The sequence below is a fragment of the Manacus vitellinus genome, unplaced genomic scaffold, assembly GCF_001715985.3.
Source record: "Manacus vitellinus isolate BGI_N305 unplaced genomic scaffold, ASM171598v3 scaffold_3_pilon, whole genome shotgun sequence".
NCBI classification, from domain to species: domain Eukaryota; kingdom Metazoa; phylum Chordata; class Aves; order Passeriformes; family Pipridae; genus Manacus; species Manacus vitellinus.
Genome location: NW_021940535.1, coordinates 12895634 through 12912135, shown reverse-complemented (window position 1 = coordinate 12912135; position 16502 = coordinate 12895634). Strand labels below are relative to the sequence as shown.

The window sequence follows — 16502 nt, the reverse complement described above, 5'->3', positions numbered from 1 at the left end:
TGGGCTTCTAAATATTTCTGAAGACTAGGTCCAAGTTAAATGAGGTCTGAGTTATATGACTTTGCAACACTTCAGTTGCAAACAAAAATGCTGATCTGATTCTTACTTGGATGAGGTTAGGTGACTGATGTATATCCTTTATCTTGCTAGAGTTACTGCCCTCAGAGTACAGCAGGCTGCATGTGACACAGCTCTTGTCTGCAAAAGCAATCGGAGGAGGTTTCAGTACTGCTCCCTCAGGAAAGGTGGCAGGAACTGAAGCGCTATTTAAAAAACCTGCTCATAAGGCACTGGTGCAGCAAGGTTTGGGACAAACATGGTTTTACGATTCCTATTTTTCAACTGTTTAAAAGTCAGTCCATTAAATCAAGCATAAATAGCAATAAAAAGGCATTAGAAAAGTTCGAAACCAAAGAAATCAACTTAGTATTGGAAGTTAATTTACGACAGTCTCTCTTCAGTGCACACACAAGATCCTGCATGTTATTTTGAACTCATTGTTGGCTCATGCTCACCCAATATACAAAAGTCCCCCGACAAAGTCATGATGCGCTGAACATCTCCTACGAACAAGAAACTTTTAGATGACATAGTTACACATTAAACTTACAGACCGTGGACAGGAACATACATTGGCTCACCCACTGTACATATCTATTCAAAGCTTTAACAGCATAAGAATATACACAATATATACACTTAATTCACACAGTAAAACAGCCCTCAACGTCTGCTATTTTGTAGGGCTATGCATTTCTTCTATTAAAATTCCACACATGGAATTATCTCTGTGCCAGCTCCTCTTCATAAGCAATAGGATCACTTCAAGGTAAATTAGCTCTTCATGTATATGTAAGAGAAACAGGGAAAGCTCAGCCTCTAGTCATCACTGTCACTCCCAGACTCACTCAACTGCAAGTCATTTCCTATGGAAAACAAAAAACAACAAAACACAACAAGTGAATAGGTGTTAACTCACATTTCATGGCAATCAAACCAAAAAACGGTCACATTTACACTGGAAGATTTAAATAAGAATAACATATGAAATTAATGCCAACATCATCTGTCATTTAATGGAACTGCTCTCCATGCCCAAGAACATCAAGAACTGCCAATACACAGTTGGATCCAGGCCAAACCAAGTGTCCTTGGCTCCACAGCCACCAAAGTCACTCCCTGGTGGGACAACAGCCCTCTCCATGCTAGCAGCTGTGGAAAGCATTCCACAGCCTCCATGCAGCCAAGCTCCCGTATATGGCTCTGGGACAAGGCATTGGGGAATTCCTTGGCTTTCTCAGCCCTTTTTAAAAAGATTTTTTTTGCTTAAGGCCATTTGGGTAGCCAAGACAAGGCCTCCACATGTCAATAAACCAAAAGGAATGTTAAAACCATCACAGCTCAAGGCTACTGGCTGAACTAAGCTGACACGTGTTGTGACTGCAAAAGTTCCCTTCCAAAGTGCAAAGAGAGATTGGACTAAAGGTCAGGATATGGATCAAACTTACTGTCTCAGATCCTGTTTTGCAGAGGACTTGTGATTTGGTGAGGTGGAGGGGATAAAACGAGGCAAGAATCATGCTTGTGTTCTGGTAACTCAACCTAGCTCTTCCAGCATTCTCCCATGGCCCTGCCCCAAAACAGCTGCAGAGCAGCTATGAAACAACTGTGCCCTGGATTTCTTCATCTCCTTTACCCTTTTACAAGGCAAGAACTTGGGTTAGCTGTGATTCTTCCCATAGCAAAAGGATTTTAAACCCAAAGGCAAAAAACACTGCCTGAGTAGAAGAGCTACCCTACCAGTTCCCACATTCTCCTGCAGTCAGAAGCTTCTTATCATTCAATGGCCTGTGCAGTATTGTTTTCATGGCCCAGGAGAAGCAGGAAGGAGGCTGCTCACAACCAGACACAGGGAAATGTACAGAGTCCTAACGACTTTGTTGAACTTTGGATTTCACTTAGACATTGACTACTGGCAGGAAGACTGACAGGGCTCTACAGTTTTCCAGCAGGCCTTTTCGGTATGGTCTGTACATTATACGTGTCTTCTCAAAGCTGGAAACTCTACATACATCTGTATTCAAACTCTACTGGTTCCCTATGTATGAGTGCCAAGAGATGCACACAAACATGCCTCAGGAGGAATTAAGAACAATTTATGATAATTGTAAATGCAATATTTTAACTTCACTGAGTTAGAGTATACCTGATCTAGCATAAGGAAAGAGCAACATCGATGTACAGCATGTCCCCAGAGAGATCCTCATGGGACAGAACTATGCTCTAAAAATGTTTCTTACACTTCTTAAAGGGTGAAGTGAGCTTGTACTGATTCAATGCTTGCAAACCCGTAGCTGCAATATTTTAACCAAACACACGGCACTTTAAGTATCCCTTCAAAATGTGCTATTTGTGAAAATACAGCTGAGACCAACACAATAAATACTCTGACAAAGCAATAGCGGAGATCACAGAGATTGTGCATTTATGAACACGGAACAGCCTTGTCCCATTCACAGTTCTTTACAGACCTTTAAATGACAGCCCCCCTATTTCCATCTAATTTGTGTTTTCACATTAAAGTAATTCCCATCCTTCAGTGCACCGGATCCTCCCGCACCAGTGGGAAAGTTCTTTTCTCACACTCATTCCACCTGGAGGCCTGAATCAAGGCTCACCAGAGCCAATGGGGGCCACTGCCCTGATGCCCGCAGGCTCTCCATACCTTCAGAAAGTTCTCAGCCCTCTGTTCACAAAATCTGCCCACGTATTGAAATTGTACTGCATGCCAGTGCAACTCCCTGGGACTACTATTTGGCAAAAGGCACTTCATGGAATTTAGCCTAACGTGCTAAGTAAATGAGCGGTCTTAATCAGCTTTCAACAGTGATAAGACACAAGCATTTACTTACGGAGCGTGTTCATGAGCTGATTGCTTCCTTGCGGCCTGCTGGTGCCGTTAGCGACAGCATTCCTGTTGTTATACTGCTGGTGTGGTGGCTGGGAAGGGGAAACATGTGCTGCCTCTTCCCCCTCGCTGCTGGAGCTTTCATCTTCACTCCCAGATGAGCTTTCTGAATCCGATGAGCTGCTCCCACTGCTGCTGCTCATCTGCTCAATAATTTCAACCTCTGCTCTCAGCTCTGAAATAAAAAGACATACATCTGGTTGAAACCATAAACAGGGCCCCATGGAATTTTGGAAAAGAATGTGAAAATGCAATAGTTTTGTCAAGTATAATTTGTCACACCAAAATATCTCACATGAAAGAGAGACACAGGAAGGGAAACAAAAAAATTCTGAACACTTTTTTACTTATTTCTGTAGCTAAATTTAAAGAGGCAACAGCATAGGTTAGTATCAGAAAACCTTCCCTTCCACTATTATTCTTTATGTACTTTACACTCCTGAAAGCACTTCCACCTTCTTTATTTTCGACAGGCTGTATGCTCTACATACAAAGTAAGTATCTTTCCTGATCAAGGAAATCTAAACCTAAATTGTTAGATGCCAGTGACATTTAGGCTTTTGGAAAATACAAAAAATGGGGGGAGGGGTGTGTGTGTGGGGAACATGGACATGGGCAAATGATCACAACAGAAAATGCCTCAGCTTCAGCTAATATGTGAAACTGTTCCAGTGCAGTACCAGAGCCCATTTTAAACAAACTTAAGAAGCAGATGGGTGACATCAAATAATCTTGCAGCGGAGCAGATGAGAATAGCTGAGAATTTTCACATGCTAGAGAGCGGTAAAAATACCATAACCTGCTACAGAGCATACAAGTAGCCAGGAAAATATGGAAACTACCCTGAAACTTGAAAGTTATTCAAGTCAGACACTCCCCACTTCAGGGTTTCCAGTGCAAAGAAACACTGGAGTACCATGACAGCACCACAACAGCCTCATCACCAACAGCTAGTGTTGGCTGAATGACTGGTTACTAAAGAGCTATTAAGGTAGGTCACCCCAAATCATACAATTATGACACATTTAACAATATTGTAAGTGGCCTAAACACTACTAGACAACAATTCTTTTGTATCCACTGACAAAGCTGAGTATGTAATGACTCAGTTCACTTAGGCAGGTTTCCATGAGAGCAACATTCACACATATTTTAAGCATAGGATGCGAAACCCTCAAAATTTAGGTTTTTGTTGTGCTGGCAGTTTTATAACCACAAGGTATATACCCTGGAGAAGTCACATACTAAAGGGACAAGAATGAAGGAAGGGAGAGATGAGGTATTATCACCTCTACCTGACAAATGGAGAACTCATGCCAGGAATAATTCACTTAGGTAAGACGTGTGTCAGAGTGAGATGAACCCCAGCTACGCAGATCACGACACCTTTCTTGTGTATGGCACAGACAGATCATGTACAATTACTATTTCCTTTATGTAAAAATGTCACAATTTAAATATATCTTCATCCCCTGCAGGAGTAAGTCTGAGCAACTGGAAGTCTTCTCTTCTTTAATAAGATCCTTGGGCTGCCTAACATTATAGAATAACAGCTAAGTTTTCAGCGTCCACAATATTTACTGGAGAGAATTCCTCTAGCTCAGCATGTATTAGTTTGAGAAATTACGTTTTCTTTTGCCAGTTTTAAAACCACTATTTTTCAATTTCAAAGTTCTCAATTTCAAGTGCTATAGTTATACTACAGCTGGGCATTTAAGGATAGCGGTGTTGTTCCTTCAACTTACTTCCTAAATCTAGACCCCTGCCTAGACCACCTATGCTCTCTGTACTTTATTAGTATGCCAGGTAAAACCTACTCTCATCCCAAATACATAGCATACAAGACCATTGGAAGAAGGAGGAAGAATATATGATTAGGCCAACAGAAACTACTACTTTGTACTATAATGTCTTTCTCCCTTATGTCCTCCCAACATGGTCTTGCAGGCTTTAAAAATCCATTTCAGGCCTGGAGTCTGATACAAAGACAAATGAGCACTTGTAAGTCACTGTTCTCAGCCTATTCATATAGAGGATTTCAAATTGTAAATGTTCCTTGTATTTAAGGCTAAGAAATTAATAGGGGAAAGCTATAGGAAAGATAAGCAATAAGGGTTCTTTCCCTTTAAAATGCTCAGGTTTAAACTTTTTTTCCACAGCTTAATGATGTAAAATTTCCACATACTTCTATTGATGGAGTTGTTAGTTGCAAATTAAAGTGATGATAATAACACATTGTTAAAATATCCTGCATTGCAGCAAGCACAACTCCCTGTCACAGTCTGTGTTGCAAAAAGATACAATAAACAAGTCTAACACAAGGCAGGTGCCTGAGAATTACACATGTATGCTTACATAGCTAGAGTCTGTGGCTGAAAAGGAGCAGTGTTGGCACACAGGCTAAGAACAACAGAGCCCAGAAAGCAGCATTTAAAATAATATGAAGAAGGTGAAGAGATCTAAGGCACTGGTGGTGAGAGGGAAAAGGTGAAACAAAAATGCAAGCCAGGGCACTAGGAAAAAAAAAAAATCTAAGCAAGAAGTTTGAACTCTGTAGAGCAGGCAAAGAGATAACTGAAGGAAGTGATGCTGTCTGACCAATGAGAAAGAAAATTAGCCAGGTCAATTTTAAACAGAATTACAGATTAATGTCAGAACAAAAAGTGGGGGTTTTCTCCTGGGAAAGCAGAAAACTAAGAGCCCATAAAAGAGGTTTGGTTACGAGGAGGGAACAGTAGAATGCCTTGGAAGAAGTGGTAAGGCCCACTACACTGAATACAGGAAAGAAAAAGCAAAAAAGCATCACAAGCTTCAAGGACTGGGAAGTTATCAGTGACAGTGGTCACTGGTGGAAACTTGGTCAGAGTCCATCTTCTAGTGAATTTTTGCCTCACAGGCTGACAGCTTCCCCTGAGGAATAGGTTGTCTCTTAATTCCTTGAGTCCAGAATTCTAAACATCTCACCTGCACAGATGAGAAAAAAGCAATTGTTTTCACTAATATTATGGTGGTTGATGCACCACTAGAAACCTGTCAGGCAGAACTCCAGCAGGACCACTAAGAAAGTCTGTTTAAAATAGTCTTGTGTCACACCATTAAAGACAGTGGCTAAGCCAGTTATGACACCAAGGCCTTGTAGGAAAAACATACCTGCTTTAGAATTGTCCAATTTTACGTTTTGCCATTTGACTGCTATGCTTAGTGCAGTTATAGGTACTGAAACCATGGCTACACATTTCCTTGTAGTGCCTCCAATTAAAATAGTTGTGTGTGTGTATGTGTACATATATTCTAATCTGAACAACAGTGTCTGACCTTTCCCAGATCTTTTTGCATCATAAGATCAAACACCTCATGCTGATGTGCCTTTAAGTTTTAAAAGATGAGAAGAGTCAGGCTGTGCAGCAGTTACTTTTAAAAAAGCTTTCCATACACCACAGTTCTGAACACTTGCCTTAATTGAGTCTACATCACCTGAAAAGGCTGACACTGCTGTGGGAACCTTAACTTTTCTCCATTTCATGTTACAGCTGTAGGATTTCTTTCAAGAAAACAAAACGGCTTTCTGTTTTACACTATGCAGTTTGTAGAGTAAAAAAACCCTCAAGATAAGAAACCATTATCCAAACAGAAGACTCTTTCTCAACAGGGCTGCCTTCTGTATATATTCAGTATCAAATATCTTATTTTATTTCCATAATCATGTTTAACTGTTCTCACTTCTTCTCTCAATTCCAATAGGCTATGCAGGATTTTTAACTAAAGCCCTAACCTTGGGCTCCAAGAATACCAAGGACTTTTAGAAAAAAGTCATTCAGCTTTAGGTAGGGTAAGATTGTTTGCCTATAGCAGAACACCTACTGTTAATAATAGTATGCAAGGTGGAGAGAAATCGATTTGATACTGGTACTTTGAGCATGTGGAGATGGCACATAAAAGAGGCAGTATTTTATACTGAAGTGCAAAAAATTTCATTGAGGTGTTCTTGAAAGACAAACAGTGCTATGGCACAATCCTCAAACACTACAGCTGCATTTTAAGTGAATAAGATCTCACATTTTTAACCACTGAGTTTAGAGTCTCCAAACCATAAATATGTTTCTGCGAGTTTTTTCCCAAATGTTGCAGTTATGTCAGTGTTATTGACATATGTCAATATGTTGCATGCTGTAATTCATTAATGTTATTGAAAACATTACTGTTGTGGTCAAATATGTCTGATAAACACCAATTACTTCATGCACATAAATGGCTATATTGTGGTGTATGTCTGTAAATGTCTGCTGCTTAATGAAACATTATCAGATGTAGCTGAGTACTCAAAAGAACAAGCTCTTACCCCCTCCTATGCTCCCTTCGGGCAGGAGGATAACATAAAAGCTCTCAGGGGAAAAGATTCCTCTGGTGCAAAACCCTACACACAGCCTCCCAAAGGCCTCTCTCTGTGAAGGAAAGGAGTGATCCAACTCCCATATGCTCTGACTCTGTCCTCAGACACTGTTGTTTGGACAGCTGTGTAATGGGACAGAGAACTGAAAGTTCATTTTCCAGCTCATCTGTAAGTGGAGCTATGGAAATGTACAGGGGAAAGCAGAAATCTGCACTGAGGTTACCTTAAAACTACTGTTAAACATTGTGAGGACTGTGTGTCTTACCACACCCTTAAGTAGGGCACACTGGAAGCAAAAGAGTGTCATAGCGCCAGAGAGCCTTTCAAGCACCTCCTCTGGGGATTTTAAGTTCTGTGCTGTGTTCATTAAAGAAAAACCACAGAATTTCAGCTTTATGTTTATCTATCTTCTGTACAGAGAAGGCACTTCAACCAAAAGGAGAGCTACTACTTGAATGGAAAGAACACAGTCTCTTCAGAACTTACAAGTTTGTGTTCATAAAAAGACACACTAAGGGACGATAGCAAGACTTACAGCTTTTATAGGTAAGTTTCATTAACTACTTCCATTGTAGAATAGTGCCATTTTAGTTCTACCTTTCCCAAGTAGATTCTTATCATATAAATGGTTTAGTAATGCTGATGCTCTAGATCCTCAATGCTGGAAAAAGTTCTATACTGTAAGCAAAAAACACCCTTGCCCAGGCTCTTTTTGGGCCTTGAACAAGTCTCCCTATAAAACACCAACTTGAACTCCTTTTATTTGTACAAGTCAGGTGCTCTTCTGCTTGATTTTAGAAACAAAGCTCTACAGGTTACTTATTTAGAGGTACTTTCCAATATAGGATGAACAGGTGGCAAAAAAAAATACCAGGACAGTTCTGAAAAATGTGACTTATACTTTAGACCACTAGAAAATGGTCTTGTAGAAAAGATTTCACCCCAGATAATTATTTTACTATAACATGACCTATACAGATTGCTGCAGGTATACAGAAGAGTGCCCCAAAGGTTAAGTGACTTATTACACCCTACATGAAAAGACATTTAAAATCCACTACTGATTCAAATAAAAAAGTCGTGTTATCTTTCTTCTTACCTATTACAGAAAATAAAAATGACAATGCAGCTAAGGGAACTGTAGCTAACAGAAACTCTCAGACGTTGATTCTGTCTGCTGACCAGCATCCAGGTATTGAAAATACTACTGCTGCAGAAGAGTCAGACCAGTCAGCACCTATGCAAACACACAGATAGCTTAGCAGTAAAAATGTCACCTAGTGATTACCATAAATTGAAAAAATACCCTGAGTAATTAACATCATCTGGGCAATTAACATAGGCTAAGTCTACAGACAAAAATAGCTATATGGGACAGAATAAAAAAAAGAGAAAGAAAATGAAACCCAGAAAAAAAAAACCAGACAGAAAGAACAAGCTTACAGGCTTAAAATAAAATAAATACATCTGGTGCCAGAGAAGAAACACAAGAAAACCAAATAAAAATTTAAATTTAAAGTCTTCCTCATTCAGACTGTATTATCCACAGCAAAAACAGATATCACACCAGTACAAGGAGAAGGGCATGGGCAAGAAAGTGCATCCTGCCCACAGAGAAACACTGAGACAAAGCCTTGCTGGAGCAGAAGAGTGAGTTGAGCCAATCATCCCTTCAAGATACTTTAATATAAGTTTAGCAACTGTATGGCAGACGTGATCAAAGCTGCAAGGGAGTGGTTGTGGGAAAGGGGAAGTTGCAGGGTTGTTCTCTCTCTCTCATTCCTCCCCTACTAGCACTGTTTGGCACGGTGCAAGCTTGTCTCGTGCTGGGAACACAGCCACCTACCGCTTCGATCACACCGACAAATTCCAGCCTTATTCAGAGCCAGAACAACTTTTGTCCAAGTGACTTGATTGCCTAACTAGATCTTGGACCTTAAACTTTTGTTATTGTTGTTGCCTAAGACACCCATGCAGTTTGTATAGCACTCAGCTACGGGTTTCTGAATTCGGGCTTATATTTTTCTTCTTTTCAGAATGGAGAAATAATTTGGAAGATAGAAAATGATCCAGAAAGAGGAGGTTCTCTCATGCCAGGAGACTGCAGTATAAATATCTATTCTTGCAAAGGACAAGAAATAATTCACTAAGATGCCTTAAAACAAGATATAAAGATGACAAAACAGCTGTCAAGTACCATCCTTTAATTCCTGAATGTTTTTAAAAATTGCGAAGTCATAGTTTTTATTAGTATGAAGAAAAACAGAACCAACCAAAACTCAGGAAACTACAAACCCTTCTTTACCTCTCTTAATGTCATCCAGCTGAGGCTCAGGTGAAGGGTTATCCTTCAAAGGAGAAGTTTTAGGTCCAACTGCTGGCTTGGTTGGGGCTCTGAACTGTGAAGGAGGCTGAGATGCTCGGGCAGACTGTTGTTCTATTCGGGCTTGGATCTTACTGCTGCCCTCTGCTCTGAAAAAACAACCAGAGATATTCAGCGATACTGTGCAACCACGTTCAGCTTTTTCAATATCCCTGTACTAATCAATCATCTGTGACTTCTTTTTGTACAGATCTCTACTTTGTTATATAATGATAAAAGTGAAGTACAGCTTTCTGGATGCAACACTTGCTTTCAATAACAAAGAAACATATACAACTTCACTGCAACAGCCTTACGAAATCTATTTTCAAATCCAGATGTGGTTTAGTGATGCCAAATTCTCTACTTGAAAAACAATGAAGGCTTTAATTTAGTAAATAATATTTGTATTTTTAAAAAGAAAAATCAATAACAGTAATTTAAAGTAACTACAAAATCCTGCTTAAAACAATCACAGCAAAAGAAACAATTTTCTCACTTGCAATTAAATCATCTCAAACTGAACTCTCTTAGAGGTCAACCTGCCAAGAGTAATCATTCCTACTGCTAAATACAGCATGCAAGCATTTAATTCCTGTTTTTCATTTGTTTGCTGTTAGTCCTTAAAAATAGTTTAAGCTGTTTCCTTAGCAGAAAATAGTGTCCACAATAACAGTATGCCTAACTGTTCAATTCAAACCAGGTATTTCTTCCTTTTACTGAATCAATTATGTGATTGAGACTGTAGGACAGTCAATAACCCTGGCAGAAAAAAACCCCAAACAACAACTACAGAACCAAAATAGGTTCCTTTACAGTACACCATAATAAGGTTAAAGGGTGCAGGGTATTTATCACGTAACACCAAAGCCCTCGGGGGGTATGGCTTTATGTAGTGTAGCAATCTACATGGATATTAGAGCTCAGTTTCAGTTCTAGGAGGGTCATACCTCAGCAGTGTTACACTTAGTGTCTGTAAACTAAACCCACTGAGAGATAAATTAAATTAGCCCATGTCAAACTTCCTGGGACTTCACCTAAACCACTTGTGGTACCTGAGCTAGTACATTCAGCATTTACTTGGGTATCTCTGTACCTCACTGAGCTCTACATTCAGCCTCACAGAGAACCACCCCTTCATTTATCAGTGACATGCAGCTACTAGATACCACAGTAATGCAGTTTACACAGCCTATCTACAACAGAAGTGAGGATTTGGGAATATACTCACTGTATCAAGTGAAACATAAAAGCCAAGGGCTGTTTCTGGTAGTAATTATGCTCTTGGAACTATAGAAGGTTTTATGTAGAGTAAATTCACTTACTCCCCTGTGAATGCCATCAAGGTGTTAAACACTAGTTCCTGCAGAGTGTCAACAAGTCGTTAAAGATCAGAATAGCCAGGGAAAAAAACCAAGGCACTTCTGATCTAGAAAATTAATGACTTTGCAAAGCGCTAGTCCTCAAAACAGGGATCCCCAATTTCTTACTACCCTGCCTCTGCTTGAGAAAAATTGAAATATTTCTCACCACACCAGAGCCAAAACTCAGTGTATCCAAACACCTCCCTAAACTCAAACTGTCCTGCACTCAATTAATTCCTCTGACTTCAACTTCACCTGGAAAAAGTTCAGCAGAACTTAAATTGGGAATTCAAGTCTCATCTATGATATGCTCATGTCTGCTGGAAAAGATGAATGCCACATGGATGAGTTTTCACATCAGTGATTCAGAGTAGTGTTACACTGTCCATTTACCTTGAACTCAAAGTGTTCTTGGCAAACACCCAGCCAACTACTGATGAGCTGCAGACCACGTTTCTAGTAGTTTTAGCAGCTGAGAGTTCTACACTGCAATTATGTGGGTTTTTTTACATAAACTTGTAAGGAGTTTCTTCTCCATGAGACATTTGAATAACTGCTTTCTCTTTACATCTCAAATAACCTGTGGTTCAGTGATGCTGAAAGCACACAATCCAGAGACTTCAGGTATTTGCTGAGCAGTAAGACTGCTAAGAAATGTTCCAACTGCATACTTTGTAGCATTTTGCGGCAAATTCAGAATATTGGGTTGGAAAGGACTTCTGGTTTCAGCAATTTTTCTAGGCAAAAATCTCATAACCATTTTTTCTACAGTTGTCCCCACCCCTCCACCAGCTGGAGGCTTTCGTACTTGCCTTTCACTTTATATATCACTAATCCAATACAGGGATGAGTGCTCCTTGTTCCCTAAGATAATGTTATTAAAACATCACGACTCCCACAGGAACCTGTAAGGAACAAACCTAGAAAGTCCAATGGTCTAATATCTCCATGGTCTTTTGCAGCTAAATCAGAGATTCCTGAAACACATCCTATCCTTCAGCCAGCTTCTAAAGCCTCAAATCATCAGAGGTGTTTCATCACAAACTATAATTACGTCATTTCAGCAGTGGAGAATTTACAAATTCTTTACTCTTGGATTCATACTTGGGACATGATAATTGGCCATGTAAAGGCCACGAGGCTTAGTAATTAAAAATCACTACAAAATAAAAAGAGTTCTGTTTCACAAAGCAGTCTGAAAAACAAACTTCAGCAAGAATTAATCCTATCAACAACCCTGTCCCCAGCTTTACCTTGTTTTCTTGACTTGAATGCTGCTACTAAGTTTTTCCAGCACATATTCCCCAGTGTCATGATTGATAATAAGCACACAGTCCTTCTGATATGGCCTTTTATTTCCTTTAAAGACAGTCATTGGTGGAGTTGAACCCTGGTACAAAGAAAGCGCACATATTTGTTTGGTTATATTCCCCTACCCAAAAGTTTTTAAACACTAAGAGAAAAGAATATATGCATTGTTCTGAACAAGAGGCTAAGCACTTAATGTTTAGTTCCTACAGAAAATATTCATTAATGAGAAGAGAAAAATGCAAAGAAAATGTGCAGTAGATCAGACATTTCCTCACAGCAATATTATGCCTTTCATCATTTTAAGTGTCTCTGCAGTGACAAAACATCTTCTCCACGGTTACCATTATTTACAGTTCTCATTTCTAAAATGGCAGCATAACTATATTTGCATAGCTGGCCCTGACAAGTGTTAGAAATCTTCTTAGCGTTTCTGCTTTGGAAATCATGGGTTTGGATAAGAAATAAAATTCTAATTATTTGTGTAGCACAACTATTGCCCAAAGAAATATGTGATCACTTGAAAAATAATTTAAACTGCTTTGTATATTATATATATATATATAATATATATATATATATATATATATATGGTAGTATTTTCATGGTGGATTACAAGCAACTGTCACAAACTATGCAAGGCTAGCTGCTCTCTTCAAAGTTAGATTAGCACGTACATGCCCGTGCAATTATACTGAAACGTCTTCTCAAAAGCAAACAGCACATTGTGATGCCTTCCAGAGAGTCCCAAAGTCCTCACAAGGCTGCATAGAGCCATAAAAGTCTAAAGGCTTAGAGTGAGAAGCAATAAAGGCAACAAACTCCTGTGGTGGTGCACACTGGCTGACTGATAATGCCAAGATCACGCTCAGCTGTGCTGCATCCCTGCACAGGCTGGTTCATACACCCAGTTTTGGGGTTACAGCGGGTGGAATTTATGGTCTGTCTGCACATAACAGGATGGATGCACATCTGGCCACGTCACAAAGGCCGTGACATATGTTCTCAGCTATGAAACATTCTCAGACTTCTCTGTAACGTATAGCTTCTGTAAAAAAAGACATTTTTTAACAATTACATGTTTATTCATATTCACCTTTGCACGTGCTGTAGGAAAGCAACTAAAATCAGGGAGAAAAGGAAAAAACTGCACTCTCCTACATTTTATTCTGAATAGCAAAAATGAACAACCATATTTTAACCATTTGGAAAGCAATTCCTATTCTCCATATTCCTAAGAGAGAGAATATATTTGAATTTAAAATGGGTTCTGAACAATAAAGGTGAAAAATCCAAATTCCCAACAAAGACACAGTAAGAAATACAAACACAATTCAGAAAGGATGTCTCAAGGAAGTCTAATCTTCAAAGGTATGTTACATTTTTATCATTCCAACATTTAAGAGAGGAAAGCAAAATTTAAGAAAGTAAAAAGCAAGCTGAAAGTCAAATCCTGCTTATTGTTGACAACTAATGCACAAATTTAATGAAAATTGATCACAGTTTGTTCGCTACCCAGAACCCCTAACTCAGCAAAGACTGTGATCTTGGCTAAAAAAATATGTAGAAATGTAACTGCTTAAGCAAATTAAGAGTCCTACTCATTGACATAAAATTAAATGTATAGGGTTTATGTTAGTGTCTAAATAACACTGGCTTACAGATTGTGCTGGTTACAGAATAGAAGGAGGAAGGTGAAACAAGTAACATTTAATCAATTTGTTTTCACTCCTGATGGTTTTTTGCCTGCCAGAGTTCAATCAGGCACGTGGTGTGATTCTAGGGGTTGTGCTGTGCAGGGTCAGGAACTGGACTTCAATGATCCCTGTGGGTCCCTTCCAACTCAGGATATTCTATAATCCTCTATAATCTTCTTCTGTAGTAATCTAACGAACAGAAATTTCTCACTTCCCCAACCCAGACTGTTTATCAAATATTAAAGTCACTAAATCCATATGTAGAAATAGTACTTCAAGCAGCAAGGGACACCAAAATATCTCTGCTGAACAAATTATCAGAGATATCCTCAGGGATCAGGAAATTTAAAAAAAAAAACCAAAACACTTAGAAACTGAATGCTATCCAGTTGTCGAGCAACTGAGAACAAAAACAGGATCCAAGAAATTCAGTAAAACTTGTCAGGACAAAATGATCTCAAAACTTCTCACTCCTTTCCAGCACGCCTAGTGTTTTCCAACTCTCTGTCCATAACAGAGGCAGCACTGCCCTGGAACAACACACACATAGTGGCTTGGCTGCTTCAGCTTCTGAAGCACATTGTAAGCTTAAAGCTGTTCATACTCAGGGGAAGAGAATCAAATTAAGCTCATCAGTACAGAGATCTGGAAAGGAACATTACAAGTGATGCTGCTGAACACAAAAGATGAAGGAGTAACACTGTTTCCCATCAATCCAAGATGAATGCTGCTATTAACTGCATTGTTACCTTCTCTCGAATAGCACTACCATGCTCATAATTTTTATAGACCTGTATGTGACCTCCTGCAGCACTAAAGGTGACCAAAGCCATATAAAAACCAGGAGCAGGGCAAAGCAGGCTAAAGCATCATTCGGTGAGAATTATCACAGTACCAATCAAAGCCACAGAGGTGCTAGAATAAACATTACCAAAAGGATCTGACACACAGCTTCCAAACTCACTGGTGCCCCCCTGCAACCACCAAACCCATTGATATCTGTGAATTCTGGTTTATTGGCTTGACACATAGCATTAAGTTCAGCTAATAAAACAAATCCAGTTCCAGCGTGTGAGCACTTTCTTTTGTTTTGGTAAGGAAATGACTGAATTTTCTGTTACAAAACAGCTGCACCTCTAAATGGTTTGATCACTTGTTTTATTGCTGTTTGACCATCATCCTCACACAGTTGATCTTTATGGCATAATTAGAGAAGGAAGTGGATGGCAAACCACTTCACTGCCGCTCACCAGAACCACCCCCCTTGCTTCCAGTAATAAACGTAAAGACAGGGAACCCTCTATGGCCTATCTGTACATGTTTCAGTAATGGCAGGAATATGCTTACAGGTCTACCTGTGGTTCCTGAACATCAAACCTTAACTAAAGCCCAAGTTACACTGCCTTGCTTCATTAAGCCATTGGACTAAAAACAGATGGGAACCAGGCATACAGCTTCAGCTAGCAGTAAATGTCTCCTTGTTATTCAAGGAAGAACAGGAAAGAAGGAACCAAAAATAAAGAACAAACTGTAATCTTACAAATATAACCCTTCACTAAGATCCAATTGTTCAGTCCTTTCCTAAGGTAACACACTATAAGTCTGGCCACTCAAATATTGAACCCACTAGTGTTAGCAAAGACAAAAGTGAAAACAGCCTTTACATGAGACTGAAACTACACTGTAAATTTGCTGGAGAGTAAACAAGGACACATACATAACAGACTTACTGGAATATGTGGCAAAGTGATTGTAACGTCATCTCCTTTACCCACTTGGAGGTCCCCCTCACAAGATGTATCAATTGATGCTGGCTTAAAATCATCTGAAGAGGAAAACAATTGTGATTACATTTCTCAGAGTCTTCAGAAGCGTCATCTTGCCCTGCAGAGAGCCACCATACACTTAACTGTGATTATAGGGAACGCTATAATACACATTAGTGTTTACAGCAGGGCTGGAATAACACACCAGGACACTGCGTCTACATGTAGCACCCCAGTCATATGATGGTACCATATTCTGAACTTCCCTTTTAAAATGGAAAAAAGGTTTTAGACCTTGTGTTTGAAGACTAAAAGTAGACTTCTCCAAACCCCAGGCTTTGAGTGGCACTTAGTTTTGCAGGCAAGTGTAAAACTGTACCATGCATCTCAAGAGTACCAACTTCCCAGATCTGGGCTCTGCATGGCTCTTGCCAATTCCAAACCTGAGGGCTCTCTCTGTGACAAACACTACTTTAGTGACACCAATTCATTTGGCCTCACTGATATTTCCGGCTATTTAACAGCCTCCACAATAGCAGCAAAAGTTCCACAAGGGTGGAGGCGACCTCAGATCTCACTTAAGGGGGGAAAAAAGAGGCGCTGATCTTAATTCAGCAGTCTCCATGTTAGTCCAAAGCCACTGTGGA

The 16502-nt window shown here is 39.6% G+C and overlaps 1 protein-coding gene across 1 annotated transcript; it reads right to left on the bottom strand.

Annotated features, from left to right (window-relative positions):
* Positions 1-332: 332 nt before the first annotated feature.
* Positions 333-16278, bottom strand: EAF1 (ELL associated factor 1). The gene is made up of 6 exons (XM_029961758.1): positions 16257-16278; positions 15820-15914; positions 12338-12474; positions 9664-9830; positions 2913-3143; positions 333-926 (listed from the first exon to the last, which is right to left on the bottom strand). The coding sequence occupies exons 1-6, from the start codon at positions 16276-16278 to the stop codon at positions 880-882; spliced, it is 699 nt and encodes a 232-aa protein (XP_029817618.1). The 3' UTR covers positions 333-879.
* Between the last annotated feature and the right edge of the window lie 224 nt (positions 16279-16502).

Excerpts from the sequence above, each read along its gene's own strand:
- EAF1 (XM_029961758.1), bottom strand. The coding sequence starts at position 16,278 with ATGCAGAGCCCAGATCTGGGAA. Across the intron at positions 15,915-16,256 it reads GCAGAGCCCAGATCTGGGAA|ATGATTTTAAGCCAGCATCA; the intron begins GTTGGTACTCTT and ends TTTCCTCTTCAG. Across the intron at positions 9,831-12,337 it reads ATTCAAGTCAAGAAAACAAG|AGCAGAGGGCAGCAGTAAGA; the intron begins GTAAAGCTGGGG and ends TTGTTTTTTCAG.